The sequence below is a fragment of the Chelonoidis abingdonii genome, chromosome 17 (genome assembly GCF_003597395.2).
Source record: "Chelonoidis abingdonii isolate Lonesome George chromosome 17, CheloAbing_2.0, whole genome shotgun sequence".
Taxonomy (NCBI): Eukaryota; Metazoa; Chordata; order Testudines; family Testudinidae; genus Chelonoidis; species Chelonoidis abingdonii.
This window is the reverse complement of record NC_133785.1, coordinates 7,178,731-7,194,031: the sequence shown is the minus strand read 5'-3', so window position 1 is coordinate 7,194,031 and position 15,301 is coordinate 7,178,731. Positions and strand designations below refer to the sequence as shown.

At 54.9% G+C, this 15,301-nt stretch overlaps 1 protein-coding gene across 1 annotated transcript; it reads right to left on the bottom strand.

The window, feature by feature from the left end:
- Positions 1 to 2,920: 2,920 nt before the first annotated feature.
- LOC116836228 (metastasis-associated protein MTA2) lies at positions 2,921 to 13,889 on the bottom strand. The gene is made up of 11 exons (XM_075073386.1): positions 13,760 to 13,889; positions 13,251 to 13,439; positions 12,897 to 12,971; positions 12,724 to 12,782; positions 12,363 to 12,460; positions 12,039 to 12,178; positions 11,402 to 11,630; positions 11,237 to 11,326; positions 4,538 to 4,656; positions 4,093 to 4,241; positions 2,921 to 3,608 (listed from the first exon to the last, which is right to left on the bottom strand). Exons 1-11 carry the CDS (start codon positions 13,793 to 13,795, stop codon positions 3,437 to 3,439), a joined length of 1,356 nt encoding a protein of 451 aa, XP_074929487.1. The 5' UTR covers positions 13,796 to 13,889; the 3' UTR covers positions 2,921 to 3,436.
- Between the last annotated feature and the right edge of the window lie 1,412 nt (positions 13,890 to 15,301).

The window sequence follows — 15,301 nt, the reverse complement described above, 5'->3', positions numbered from 1 at the left end:
GCCGGATGTGGTCCGTCCGTTCCCATTCCCCCAACGTAGGTGGGGCTAATTAGAATATGCCCTATTGGCAGCGTAGGGGTCGACACCTCATTAATAATCATGAGTGGGGCGCGCTGATTGGTGGAAGAGGGGGCGATTTTTGCGCAGGGGCCGCGGCGAACGGGAGGAGCTGAGGCGCTGGCAGCGGGTCCCTCCGGCTCGGAGTCTCCCCCAGCAGCGGGGGGGCAAATATCTAGATACCCCCGGGGCCGGAAGAAGTAGAGATCCCCCTCCAGCTCCTCCCCCACCCCCGGCCGGGGCAAGCAGGGACCCTGCTTCCCGCCCCCCAATCCTAAATCCCCTTCCCAGCCCCCTTCCCTCCCGCAGCCCCTGTAGGGCCTCCCCCAGGCCTGCGCTCTGCAGGTCCAGCTGTTCTCCCCGGGTGGCTGCAGCTCCCCCATGGCGCTGTACCTGCTGGCCCAGCGTGCCCATGCCCGCCGGCGGCGGCGGGTGCCCCAGGAGCGGGTGTTCAAGCCCCGGATCCAGTTCCTGAACATGCCAGAGGAGCAGGTGATGCGGCGCTACCAGCTCAACCCTGAGATGATCCGAGACCTGTGCCACGCACTAGAGTGTGACCTGCAGCCCTCGACTGGCCGCAGCCACGCTCTCCCTGTTTATGTCAAGGTGACGGCTGCCCTTAACTTCTACACCTCGGGCACCTTTCAGACACCGGCAGGTGACGCCGCTGGCATCAGCCAGGCTAGCATGTCCCGCTGCGTCTCCCAAGTCACGACTGCCCTGACCCGCCGTGCCAACGCCTACATCCACTTCCCCTTCCAGCCTCGGCAGCAGGCCCGCACCAAAGAGGAGTTCCTGCGCATTGCTGGCTTCCCCAACGTGCTGGGCACGCTGGGCTGCACCCACGTGGCCCTCAAGCCTCCCTCGGATCACGAGAACCTCTACCGCAACCCACTGCGCTTCCACTCCATGAACATGCAGCTGGTGTGCAATGCCCATGGCATGATAACCCATGTGGTGGCCGAGTTCCCTGGCTCTGTGCCGGATGCCCACATCCTCAGCTGTTCTAGCCTCACGGGCATCTTTGAGGGGCACCAGAACATGGCTGGCTGGCTGCTGGGTGAGCCATGGCCTAGGGGCCCCTCCCTCAGCTGCCCCACCTGTCAATCTCATGCACCTGCATCACCCCTTGGCTGTCCCCACTCCCTGGTGTCTCCACTGTCCACCACAGAAATAGGACTCTTATCTCAGCAGAGTAACCTAGATCCCACCCCTAGCCCATCGTAGCAGCCAGGGAAGAAATCAAGGCTCCGTGAACCACAGGCCAAGCTCCAGTGGTGAGATTGCTCAGGGTTGTTCGAACACAGGTTGTGGGTGAAGGCTCCATGACAGCTGCTGGTCACCTGCATCCTCCACCCCAGCCTGAATTCTCTACTATGTGCAGGGGGCCCTGAGGGAGTGCCCACTCACCTACCAGATTCTGCTATCTGCCTCAGCCTGCCCTGCCCCTCCCATAGGGGAGAGGGGTACACTGTGTCTTGATAGGTCCTTCCTCCCTCCTGGAGCATCATGGACACTTGCAACTTCCAAGGTGCCCAAGAGAGGGAAGGACCCCCATTATTCCATTACCCACTCCCCTGAGCCTGTCCATGCCCCTGCCCAGAGCCTGATTGGAGTTGGCATCCTATAGAGGGAAGAGGCCCCATCTTAAAGGCTGGAGACTGCCATGGGGATGAGTGGAAGGACAGGGACAGCCAGTGAGTCAACCTGCATAGCATAACCTGTGTGTCTGGTTCTCCACAGCGGATGGCACCTACCCCCTGAAGCCCTGGCTGCTGACACCTGTGGAGGCAGCAGAGACAGCAGCTGAGCAGCGATATAATGCAGCGCACATGGCCACGCAGGCTGTGGTGGGACGTACAGTGGGGGCACTAAAGGGCCGGTTCCGGTGTCTGGACCGGGCAGGGGGGGTGCTCCAGTACAGCCCCCTCAAGGTCTGCCACATCTTTGTGGCATGCTGTGTCCTGCACAACATGGCTGTGGGACAGGGCATTGCCATGCCAGAGGGGGTGGAGCTAGGTGCCAGGCCACCTGCCCAAGCTTCTCCCCACCCTGAGCCCCTCTCCCAGGAGGCCCAGTGTCTGCGGCAAGAGCTCATCACCAGCTACTTCAGCTGAGGGGCACCCTGACCTACATGCATGTGGGGGGAGATGCAGCGGTTGGAAGCCAGCCCACAGACGTGTATGTGAGGGAGGAGAGTGTGTGGTGGTGGAAGGACAAGGCTCTCTGGGCTGGACTACAGGCTACAGCCCTATTCGAGCCAGCCCCGTTTCCCTCCCAGCCCTTTAGATGGGTGGGGAGCACATACCTTCCCTAAGACAGACAAACAGCAAGAGGCTTTGTGTAGGACCTACCCTCACAGGCAGCAGAGGCTAGGATCCTGCCACTGCAGGGAGCAAACTGGGTTCCTGCAGCCATTTCCCCCAACCTAGCCACTCCCAGGGGAGGAAGCTGGCACTCTGGCAGCACTGGAGAAGGTACAGAGGGCACTCTCTTGCATAGCCACACACAGATCATAGATAGCCCCCTGGCAACTCTCCCCTGCTAGGATATTAAACTGGCTCTTTGCCCCTGGAGTGTGCTTGATGTTGAGTTGCGCCTCAGAGGGTGGGGCCCAATAACCTTTTGCTTCCTTCTCTACACAAATACCCTGAAAAACTGGCCTCCCTCCTCCCCCTCCAACAGGGCCCAGCCCCAGGGTGAGATGCAGTCATGTGACCAGCACGAGGCTGGCCAAAGGCAGCAGCCCAGCATGAGGAGCCTTCTCCCAGTGGACCCCATGAACTGAGGGCTCCATCCACCTCCTGTCCCTCCCCCACCAAGTGAGCCCCCCCAGCCCCCTCCTCCCCCAGCAGCGGGCAGGTGAAGAAAAGGCATTGGTTTATTTCCTGGTTGCTATAAGAACTGGTTACAGATTGAGTTAAAAAAACAGACATTCTCCTCTCTGATCATGTACAAAACCCAGGCCCGGCTGGGCTTGGTGGGGGAGCTGGGCCCAGGTGGGGACATGGGCTCGGGGGGGGGGGCAGAGTTGTGGCTTGTAGGAAATGAGCAGAGACAGCAGACCCAACACAGGGAAACAAGGAAAGACAAGTAGTTAACTGCATTTGGGGAGAGGGGGCAGACGGAGCCCCTGACTCCCCACGATCCTGACACAAACACCCCAGCCCTGAAGAGGGAGGGGGAGTTTGTGGAAATAAAAAAATATTTAAAAATAGTGGAAGCCACACCCCTGCTCCTCACACCCCTGGGCTGATCCCTCAGGGGGCCAGGCGAGCCCCCCATGGGGGACACGTGGAACCAGACGCTGCAGCCCAGCTTGCCATGCATACAGGCTCTGGAGATGGCGGAGGTGCGGCTCTGGGAAGAGGGGCTGGGCTCAGTCCTCCAGGATGATGGGTTCACTGGTGCTGGCAGGGTGGGCTGGGGGCCCCGGCACCAGCGGCGCTATCACAGGCCGTATGGGCAGCACTGGCTTCACCTTGAGTGGCAGGTTGGGCCTACGGGCAGCTCGGCGCATCTCCAGGTGGGTGAGAGCCTTGCGCAGCGCCCTGCAGGAGACAGACAGCCTGTAAGCAGGCGGTCAGCGCCCCTCCAAATATCCCCCCAGGCAGCTGAAGGTCCAAGCAGGCACAAGCCAGATAGCTCCTGCTGCCGCAACACACAAGAGCCCTCAGCTCAGTGAGGGGCAGCAATTCACAGCAAGAATGAGCCACAGCCTCTGCCCTCCTCCCAGAGGTGGGGGGGGGGGGGGGGGAAGAGATGGAATGCCCTCCCGCATTCAAAGACTAGTGGGTTGGAGTGGAGGTGAGACTAAATCCCCCAATTTCCACCCATCCAACTGAGAGCTTTGATTCTGCCCCAGCTGGCCTTGGGATGCTCCCCACCAATCCCCTCCCATTACCAAATGTTCCCTCTGCCTGTCCCACCATCTGCCATGATTTCCCCCATTGTCTGGTAGGACCTGTCCTTGACCTAGTGACTCCCCTTTCCCCCATTACCTGGGGCCCCCTCTGCCCCTCACCCCCAAGGTACCTGGTGTCCTTAGTGGCCACGAAGACAACAGGGTTGGGGGCATCAGCTGGGTTCAGCTTCTGACGCTTGACAGCTGGCTGGGCACTCGACCGCATCCCTGAGGTCATGGGCCGGCCATTGGCCGAAAACGGGACCCCGCTCCCTGCCACCTGCACCAATCACAGACCAGAGCCATCAGCTGGGCCTTACCCCCTCCTCTGCATGGACCCCACCCGTAAACCAATCAGAGACCAGAACCATCAGCTAAGCCTCACCCTCTGTTGGGACCCACTAACCTGACTCCCATGGGGTTGCCTGAGCAGCACCCCCCTTGGGAAGGGGCTCTGGGGTCCTGGAACACAGGCAGGAAGTTCTGACAGCAAGCACCGACCCATGGATGGGGACCCCCTCGGTCACTCATGCCATCGCTGCCCCCCCCCCACCAGATGATGTGTGTGGCACTCACGCTGTCGTACGCCCTCTTGCCCACGATGCCAGCCAGGCCCCGGTTCTGGCTCATTTGGTTCCGGTTTATGGGCGTCTTGGTGCCACGTGGCGTTTTTGGTTTCAGAGGGGCCTGCGCAGCTAGAAAACCAGACAGCACCATGAGGATCCCACAGCCTAGTTCATTCCCCTCTGCCCCTCCCTGACATCCTAATTCTCCATGCACACCCCCACCCCAATATATTAACCAAACACAGCCCTCCCCCACAATGCCCCACTGTACCCCCATGAGGATTCCTGCAGGGCTGCACCCCGACCTCCCCTTGGGCATTCCTTAACTTGCTTGGGGATGGTGGTGTCCATGGGAATTCCCCTTTAAGTGTCTGAATCCCACATGCAAGATGGGAATCATTTGCCCAGCAGTGTCCTACCTGCCCGGTTCCCTCTCCGCACACCTGACCGTATGAAGGGTGGCATGGCCATGACCATCCCTCTGTTCCCTCGTGTGTGTGCCTGCACAAATCTCATCCTAGGTGACTAGCCAGCAGTCCCACCTCCCAGGTGCCATCAGTGGCCCTGAACAGTGATTGGAACATGGCCTTTCTGAACCTGGCCTCTGGGCTTAAAGCCCAGTCTAGGACACAGCTTTGGACACAGGGCAGCAGGTTACTCCAATGGGAGGGTTCTTGAAACATGCAGATGAGGCAGCCTCACCTCTGGCTGAAAAAGCTGTGGTACCTGGGGAGAGGGAACGCCTGCCATGTGATAACACTGGAATCCACTAGGGAAGCCATTTAGATGGGCTCTAGCAAGAGACTACTTGTTCCTTAGAGGTGCCAGTTAATGAAACCAAAAGGCAGGGAGACTGGTCCTACTAGGTCTAGATCTAGATCTCTACGGCAGGGCCGTAGAGATCTCTCCAGGGTGGAGATACTTCTTTCCCCCACAAGAGGAATTGTATTTAGGAAAGAAATACAAGAGGAAGTGTAGTTAGGAAAGAAAACAGGGAAATTCGCTCTGGATTCAGTGGGAATCTTAAAACGCCTTTAGGAGGTAGTCTTGCCACCCCCTGATCTGGATGAAACATGGTATAATGGAGCCAGGGGGCTTGGAGTTTGCTGACATGCTTGGCTGATAGAATGACCACCAGAAGAGCCACTTTGAGAGTAAGGTGCTGAAGGGAATATTCAGAGGGGCTCAGAGGTGGCTACATGAGCCCTGCCAGGCCTTTATTTGGCTTTCTAACTGTAGGAGGGAGAATACACCACATGACTGGACTGGGCTAGCATGCTCTAGCTGCTGCAAGGTGGACCTTGACCGAACTGATCTAGAGTCCACAGAGATTCAGATGCAGACCACACAGTCAAGATTCTTGACACTAGGGCTTTCCAGAGAGTCATGGCTACATGATTGCTCCCAGACTGAGAATCTTCTCATTGTGAGAAGTTGGTTCTCCTTGTGGAGAGCTTTCTGCTTGGTAAAATCAGGCCTCAGACTTGCAATGAACAGGCTCTATTGGCAGCCCTTAACCAGCCAACACGAGTAGGTAGTTAGATGTTTGCATCTGGATGGAGAATCTGGCAATGATTCTGAGATACTGTATCGGGACAATCTGGTAGTGCTACTGAAGGCAGAGGTGACATTTAAATGAGATCCAGCAACTAGAGAGATGTTTGTAGGCAGTCTCATCTCTCCCAGAGACGATGGTTCCCCTATCTGAAGCTGGTCCATCTGAGCACCCCAGCCTGTCCCAGAAGAATCTGGGATTGAGGTCTTTGTTGGTGGAAGGATGGAGATGCAGAGCTTCTGTCGATCAGTTTAATGACGACATGATACGAATTGGGATGATGACGTGCATGTCTGTCTTGTAAGGCAATATACGGACCTGAGCCAGCCCTGTGCTGGGGGAGGCAAAGCCTAGCTAGCAGCATCATGTCAGAGCAGCCTAAGAGTCGAGGACAGGTTTTCACCATGGCTGATTGATTTAATATGATGTGGGAGGTCACAGAATTTAAGCTAGGAGGACCATCTAGTCTGACCTTCTGTATAGCACAGACCACTCAACCCCAACCAGTTAACTCAGGCTATTGGGCTCAATAACCAGGAGCAGATTAAGTATTACAGCCCTCACGGGACTAACTAGTATGTGCCGTGCCACAGGCAAAGACTAGGAAGGAGCAAGGTACACTACTTCTTGAGGCCCCTGCAATGGCCAATGGTTGTCTGGGGAAATCTCTCCTTGGGAAGGCACACCACTGATGAACAGGGAGTCAGTCAGAGCTACTACGAACCATCTGGGGTGGGATGATTTGCTGGAATTTATCATCAAGACAGGAGAAATTCCAGAAGTCTGGAAGAGGGCAAATGTAGTACCAATCTATAAAAAGGGGAATTAAGGACAACCGAGGGAATTACAGACCAGTCAGCATAATTTCAGTAGCCGGAAAGCTAATGGAGCAAATAATATGTGGTATATTTTGACTTTAGTAAGGCTTTTGATACTGTTGTGCATGGCCTTCTCATAAACAAACTAGGGAAATACAACCTAAATGGAGCTACTATAAGGTGGGTGCATAACTGGTTCGAAAATCGCTCCCAGAGAAGAGTTATCAGTGGTCCACAGTCAGGCTGGAAGGGCATAACAAGTGGGGTCCCGCAGGGAACAGTTCTGGCTCTGGTTCTGTTCAGTATCTTCATCAGTGATTTAGATAATGGCATAGAGAGTACACTTATAAAGTTTGCAGATGATACCAAGCTGGGAGAGGTTAAAAGTGCTTTGAAAGATAGGATTGAAATTCAAAATGATCTGGCAGCAGGTTTCAAGTAAGTAGGATGAAATTCAGTAAGGACAAATGCAAAGCACTCCACATAGGAAAGAACAATCAGTTGAATACATACAAAATGGGAAATGACTGTCTAGGAAGGAGTATTGCGGAAAGGGATCTAGGGGTCATAGTGGATCACAAGCTGTGGATCACAAGCTAAATATGAGTCAACAAGTGTAACACTGTGCAAAAAAAAAGCCAAACATCCTTCTGGGATGTATTAGCAGGAATGTTGTAAGCAAGACACAAGAAGTAATTCTTCCTCTCTACTCCGTGCTGATAAGGCCTCAGCTGGAATATTGTGTCCAGTTCTCGGCGCCACATTTCAGGAAATGTGGATAAACTGGAGAAAATCCAGAGAAGAGCAACAAAAATGATTAAAGGTCTAGAAAACATGACCTATGAGCAAAGATTGAAAAAATTAGATTTGTTTAGTCTGGAGAAGAGAAGACTGAGGTAGGACATGATAACAGTTTTCAAGTACACAAAGGGTTGTTGCAAGGAGGAGGGAGGTAAATTGTTCTCATTAAACTTGGAGGATAGGACAAGAGGTAATGGGCTTAAATTGCAGCCAGGAAGGTTTAGGTTTGACATTAGGAAAAATTTCCTGTCAGGGTGGTTAAGCACTGGAACAAATTGCCTAGGGAGGTTGTAGAATCTCCATCATTGGAGGTTTTTAAGAGCAGGTTAGATGCACACCTGTTAAGGATGGTCTAGTTATTACCTAGTCCTGCCTTGAGTGCAGGGGACTGGACTAGATGACTTAATAAATTCCATTCCAGTTCTATGATAAGGCTGAGTTTCTTGAATATTCCAAGGACGGAATCTAGAGAGACTTCCTGATGGAAGCTGCCGAGACATCCATGCTCTGTCTCTTCAGATGTCTCACCAGGTACTTTGTGAAGACTCTTGGTCCTCTAGAGATACCAAAGGTCAGCACCTTGCAGTGATAATGGTTGACCCTACAGTCAGAGGCACTTCCATAGCACAATTGCTCTAGCCCACAGGAAGGGCACATCCTGTAAGTCTGGAACCACAAACCAGCCTTGAGCCTGTAATAAAGGGATGAGGGATGCAAGCGTTGCCATCCAGGAAGGTGCATATGTGCCTGCTCGGCCTTCTCAAGTTGAGGATGGCATGTGGTCCCCCTTTTTTCTTGGAATAAAGAACTATCAGGAGTAGAAACCTCTTCCCTGCTCCTAGGCAAGGCAGGGAGGCCACTTGCAATTGGTTTTCATGAGAAGGGCCCCTGCAGAGGGACAGGAAAGGGGGCAGAGACTGGAACGGGAGTACTCTGGGAGATGATTTATAGTACCCATTGGTCAGTAATTACTCCACATCAGAGTGAATAAAGGTGGCATCCCAAGATAAGGTTGGGGAGAGGAGCTCTGGATTGTGACTCTTGACCTGCGTGTTAAACCTGCTCCCTAGACAATGAAGTTGGGATGGCTAGTGGCGGATGAGAAAACCTAGGTTGCTGCTGCAAGCAGATGGCTGTTCCTTGCCTGGTCTGGCTTCCTTCTGTAGGCCAGAGTACGAATGCCCAATGATCGCAGCAGGTCTCTGGAATCCTTCAGGGAATGTAGAGCATCATAGTACAGGGGCTAAATATCTCTTGCACAGCCAGTCTGAAATGGCATTCTGCAACTCCTTTGGGACACCTGGTGCCTGTAGCCATGTGGTGACTCCTACGGCCATGAATCTAGCCACATATCCCAAGCATCCATGGCTGCTTGGAGAGATGTTTGCACCAGTGACAGATGTTATCGCCTTTAGATATTGTCTGTCCTCTTAACAAACTCTACTGACAAAGGGAGCTTTCTCCCAAGTTAGAGTCCGACTCAGAATACTGCTTGGTAATTTGCTATCTGTACCTGGGACAAGGTAGGTTGAGCTTTCTATTTGGGGTTTTGTCTTTCAGCGTAGACATCAGTGGACCAGCCTCTGTCTGTCTGTCTCATTTCGAGACCACCAGAAATCCAGAGACCAGGTGGATGTAGAACTTCTCAGCTCCCTTCTGCAGAACTTGATCTCCTTTTTCCTCCACTTGCTTTGAAGTTGGGGTGAAGGTACCCAGGGGTTTCCAGAGATCTGTGACTGGCTCCACTGTCCCCTTCCCAACTGGCATCACCATCCTGTCCAGAGCAGAGATGTCAAGCAGTCTGAGGGATGAGGGGTCTTGGATCACTGAGGTCTCAGTTTCTAGGGCATCAGAGTCTGAGTAGTCTGCTCCTGTAGCCATCCAGAGCAGAGGAGGCTGCTTTCTCAGGTGAGACAAGGAGGGATCTATTGGAGAGGTTGGAGACACTGCTCCTCAGTTTCAGGACCAGTCTCTCCCTCCTCTGCAGGATGTTCTTCCTCATCTCTAACCCTCCAAGCATCTCACGGCCAAGGGATCTGGGTCATCTCTTAAGGGGCCCTTGTAGTCAAAGCTGCAGGAGAGCAGAACATTCTTTGCTTGCCAGTGTGCTAGAGGGAGAACTACTTCTGGAGGATTTCAGAGTGGAGCCCAGAACAGCCACAGTGAAGAGCCGTAAGAGTGGGGCAGGTCAGAACACTGCGATAGATGCGGGTGTCAGAGGACAGAACAGCGCTCTGAAACAAGTGGTGTTCACTGGAGAGGACCCCTTCCCAAAGCCCGGTATAAAGGCGGGAAGAGGTGGTGTTGTCTGGAGAGGGATAGGAGATTTCCTGCAATAGCAGTGTGACCTCTTGGCCGGTGTGTCAGCACAGCTGTTGAAGATTGTTTCGTCTGTAGCATCCTTGGGACCAAAGAAGCAGCAACTCCCCAAACCAGAAACTGTTCGAGTCTATCACTGGTACTGACAGCTCCAATGCCAACAAATTTGTCATTTTAGTATCCACGGGTGCTGGACCACTCGATTCCTTGTCACTTGCCCCTGGATTCTGAGAGGGAGGGGACCGAAGGCCTCTCAGCACCTCCTCGTTCTTGGAAGGTAGATTGGTGCCTGAAGCTATGTGTGGTCTGGTGTTCTCGGCAAGTCTGCCTCAGAGGGAAAGATGTGGTACCAGTCTTCAGCACTGGAGCAGCCAGTGATGCCAAGCTGACTTTTGGCAGCTGTGGCTGGCCTATTGGTACCATTTTAGATTCCCACAATGGTACCGGTCTCAGGAGCTGCATCCCAGCTGCCAGCAGCATTGACTGCCAGGGACTTGAAATGGAAGGTCTTGTGTGCAGCCTGATATCCATTTCTTCTGGGTTCAAAGTGCTCCCGACTGCTCCAGAAGCAGCACTTCAGCCGAGTGTCCCTGATTGTCTTGTTGACAAGAAGGACTAGCAGAGAGTGCACCAATCGGAGATAGGTCTTGCCTAGACAGCCAGTTAAGGGCCATGTCCATGGGAAAGGGGAACAAGCACAGGGTGGGAAGCCCGAGGGCCTTCAATCCATAAAGCACCAAAGAAAAATAAGGAACTTGGGAGAAGCGGGGAGGGGATCACTGAGAAAACTAAGGGAAAAAAGCATTTAAGGGATTAACGCAACCTGCCTACCACTAGGAAACATGCTGAGGGCAGCAGGCAGCCACAGCCTGGCTCCATCTCGCTGCCAGGGGCAGCAAGAGGAACTGAGGGACGGTTGCATCCACTCTGCCCTTTATGCCTACAGCTGGGGGCATGCAAGGGCATCCAACCTCATGCAAATACACCTAGAGTGGGATCCACAGACAAGCATTCAAAGACCATGGAGCAACAGCCCTGTTCAAGTGGAGAGCAGTGCTATCCAGTTAATGCGGGGGCTGAGGAGTTTCCCCCTTGGGATGGGGGTAAGGGCTGGTCTGGGGCATGGGAAGCCAGGCAGGTGTGGGGCTGCAGGCCTCAGTCCTTCCCATCTGGGCTCTCCCTGCTGTGCCTAGAGCTCTGTGCCCCTGGCCCTTACCCAGCTCCTTAACAATGGTGGCCAGCGGCAGTCGCACCAGGGGGTGAATCTTCAGTGGGGTCTTGGCTGCCTTGGGTAGCCGGATCGAGCCTATGGAGGGAAGCAGAGAGTGGGTGTGAGATAGGGGAGCCCATGGTGTCCTCCCTCCCAGCCCGGCACACGTACACTCAGCCTTGATGGCGTTGGCATTGATAGGGGCATAGGGGCGCCGGGCAGCACGGCGTGGCTGTAGGATGTCGCGGCACATGCGGCGGGCAATGCGGGTCAGCTTGGTGGTCTGCAGCAGGAAAGTCTGGCGGTTCTTGGCCAGCAGCTTGGCCCGGTTGGCGCTGGTCGTATAAGGAGAAAGGCTCTGGGCTTCTGGCCTTGACATGTGGCCCCTGGAGTGCGGCTCCTGCGACACAGAAGGGGAGGTAGGTCAGGGCCCAGCATGGGGCACTGGGAGAGCCTGGGAGCAGGGACACAGCCCAGCACAAGGTGGACAGAGGAGCCCAAGGCTCAAGTGCTGCCAGTCCCCAGATCTCACCCTGTGGGGTATGTACACCCCCTGGGACCACGAGGAATGAGGGCCTCCCTAGTGCAGCCTAATACCCCTGCCCACCCCACCAGCCCCCAATGCAAGCATTAATCATGGAGGGCCGCACCCATGCCCATCCACTCCAGCAGGCATTACCGAGACACTGCATGCAGCTCCCTGCATGCCTATGCCCCTGAGCGGGGATTGCCACATCACTGTCAGTGCCCTGCATGCCCATCTCCCGGGAGGTGTTACTGTGGTGCTATGCCCCTCAACAGGCATTACCGTGGCACTGCGGGCAGCTCCCTCCAGCTGTGTCGGGGTCTTCAGTCCCCCGTATTTCTTCCAGTAGATCCAGCAAGAGGCACAAAGGCGGCACTGCATGTTGGGCGGGCCCCAGGCATACCACTGTGCTGACTGGGTGGCTGAGGACAAGGAGAGACTGCATCATTAGGGGGAGGGGACTCCACGACCGAGCAACCCGCTGACAGGGAGGCCCAGGGATCTGCCCCCCTCCCGGGACAGGATCCATGGCAGCAGTCAGGGCCCTCCACCCCCAAGACTGGGCACAGACAACCCCACTCCTTGGAGCCCCATGTCAGCACTCACTGTGGCAGCTTTCACAGGTCAGCCCCTTCTGGAAGCCAGCCCCGTTCATGCCAGGTTTGGAGCCCACCGAGATGATCTGATTGGGGTTAGGTTTAGTGCTGCCAGGGGAGAAGAGACAAGATCACATCCAACTCCAGCCCACCTGCCACCTGGGAGGAAGGCAGGTGGCCTGCTCCCCACAGTGCATGGGACAGGCTCCTCTTACCCCAGCCCTCCATTAGAAGGAGACATAGTCCCTCCCTCAGGCCTAGCCTCCTGCCGTCCTGTCCCAGCTCCCCCACATGCTCACACTGGGGGGGTGACTCCCCCCTCCCCCATGCTCACACACACACACACATCCATCCCCCTCCACAATACTCACTAAGTAGGGATGTAGACCTGCTTCAGTTTGCTATCAGCTTCAGCGGCCTTCAACCTTTTCTGCAAACAGAGACACAGCCTAAGCAGGGGAGGACATGCAGCCCCCTCACTCACTCACCCCCGGCAGGAGGAAGGCCCAGTCCCAGAGCCCCTCACCGCCCGGGCCCAACTCACCTGCTGGATGTAGCGGTCGGTGGTTTTCCACATGTAGTAGAACTGCACAATGCTGGCCAGGGACTTCCAGGGCAGCTGCAAGGGCCAGAGAGGCAGTCAGACAGTGCCAGGAGAGCCCCACACACCCAGCCCCAGGAGGCATGGGGTGGGAGGGAGACAGCAGTGCCTCAGGACCCCCTGCCGACCAGAGCCAGAGCAGGATCAGTCTCCAGGGCTCCCAGCCCCGCTTCTGGGTCCACGTCCCCCACAAGATGGAGCAGTCCAGTGTCGGTGCCTGGGAGGTTCTTACCACCCCCGCAGAGGAAGGACTTAGAGCTGGTCCCAGCTGGATTTATCCCCCCCATCCCCACTCACAAAGTCCTGTCGGATGTCATTGAAGTCCTTGCCATACTTCTCCAGCGCCTCCTCAAAGAGCATGGCCTCCGAGGCTGACCACTCCTCCATCTCATCGCGGCACAGCACTGGGCCCCCCTGGGGCACCAGCGTCGACATGGCCTTGGCCAGGTCATAGCCGTTCCGCTGCAGCGTGTCCATGGCGTGGAACTGCAGGGAAAGGGGTGGTCAGCAGGCTCTCGCTCCTGGCTGCCAGGGGACACACGAGGCCCTGAGCCAGCACCCCATGAGAGGAGTGCAATGTTCCCCAGAGGTTATGTCTCTCAACCTCTGGGCAGGGGGCAACCCAAGCCCCCCAGCCTTGAGTCAGGAGGGTTGAGGCAGCTTCTGAGGCCCCTGTAACATCCAGTGAGACACCTTGGGCTGTAGGGGCCCTTCCAGGAGCCAGTGGGGATAAGGATACCACACAGATGGACTGCAGAACTCAGAAAACACACAGCCTGTTCCCTGCTCCCCAATCTCCTTCTCACCAGTGTGATGTCCCGGGAGGCGGCAGCTGCGCTCATGTGCAGACTGGGCTGCCGGATGGAGCTGCTGCAGTCCAGAGCTCGAGCAAAGGTCCCGACGGCCCTGGGGAGGGACACAGGTTAGCGACAACCCGGAGTCCAAGGGGGGCCTCACGTGAATCAAGACCCGCCCCCCCTGCCCCCCCCAGTCCATTGAGCACCGTGCCTTCCTCGTACACCTCAACACTCTGGCCCAGCCCGGAGTCCCCTCCTGCACCTAAATTCCCTCCAAGAGCTTTCACCTCTCACCGCCTTCTGTACCCCAACCCCCTGACCCAGGCTCAGCCCAGAGCCCCCTCTCACACTGCAAACCCCTCAGCCCCAGCCCGGAGCCTGTACCCCCTCCCAAACCCCAACCCCTTGCCCCAGCCCCGTGAAAGTGAATGAGGGTAGGGGAGAGCGAGCAATGGAGATAGGGGGGATGGAGTGAGCGGGGCAGGGCTTTAGGGAAAGGGCGAGGCCTCAGGAAAGCGGTGGGGTAGATCCTGAGTTGTCCTTAGATTCAAAAAGTGATCTTGGGCTTAAAAAAGTTGGAGACCACGGACCTGGACCAACGCCTGATTCATCTGCAGATGGTTCAAACATTTTGTCAAAATCTGGGCTAGCTAGAACAGACTTTTCAGACAAGCTTTTCTTTACCTTATCACATCCTTCCTCGCATGCCTTCGTCCAAATGACCTTGTGGGGTTTAGTCTTTTTACATAGATCAATGATTGCAGATACAAAATCACTGAACCCACACACAAACCTTCTGTAATAGTTTACTAGGCCTATGAAAGATTGGCCCTGTTTCTTGGTAGAGGCACAGGCCTATTTGCAATGGCTTCAACTTTTAAGGGATCAGGATATTTGACCTCCCTCTTCCCAGTGTCCCAAAAAAGGGACTTTGGCTGCTCCAGTTTTACATGTGGAGGCTTTTATGGGTAGTTCTGCCTCTTTGAGTTTTGACAGCACAATTTCCAAGTGTTTTTTGTGATCAGCACCAGGGTTGCTAAACACTGCGGTGTCATCCACCTGTGCCCTTACAAAGTTCTGTAAACCATTTAACACATGGTTGATCAGCCTCAGAAAGGTGGTTCCAGCATTAATTGAACCAAATGGTAACATTGTAAACTCATAGACTCCTGTATCAGTGATGAAAGCGGACTTTTTTTTCTGTGCATCCGTAGCCAAAGGAATCTGCCAATAATCATGAATGAGCTATTTAGCTTTGTTTAAAATGCATATCATCAGTTCTAGGCATGGGATATACATCTAGTACTATGACCACATTGTTAAGTGCTGTCTTTCTTAGGGAGCAAGATCACAGGTGATGCTCAAGAGCTGTCAGACTCTTTAATTACTCTTAGGTCTAACATGCTTTGTATTTCTGCACAACTTTGTTCTTGCACCTTGCCAGTGGCCCTGCAGGGTCTGCTGTGAGGTGGCTGTGGTCCTTCTGTGATGATCTTGTGAGTTAGTAAGTGTGTCTTCCCGGGCTTGTTAGAAAACACTTCTTTTTGTTTT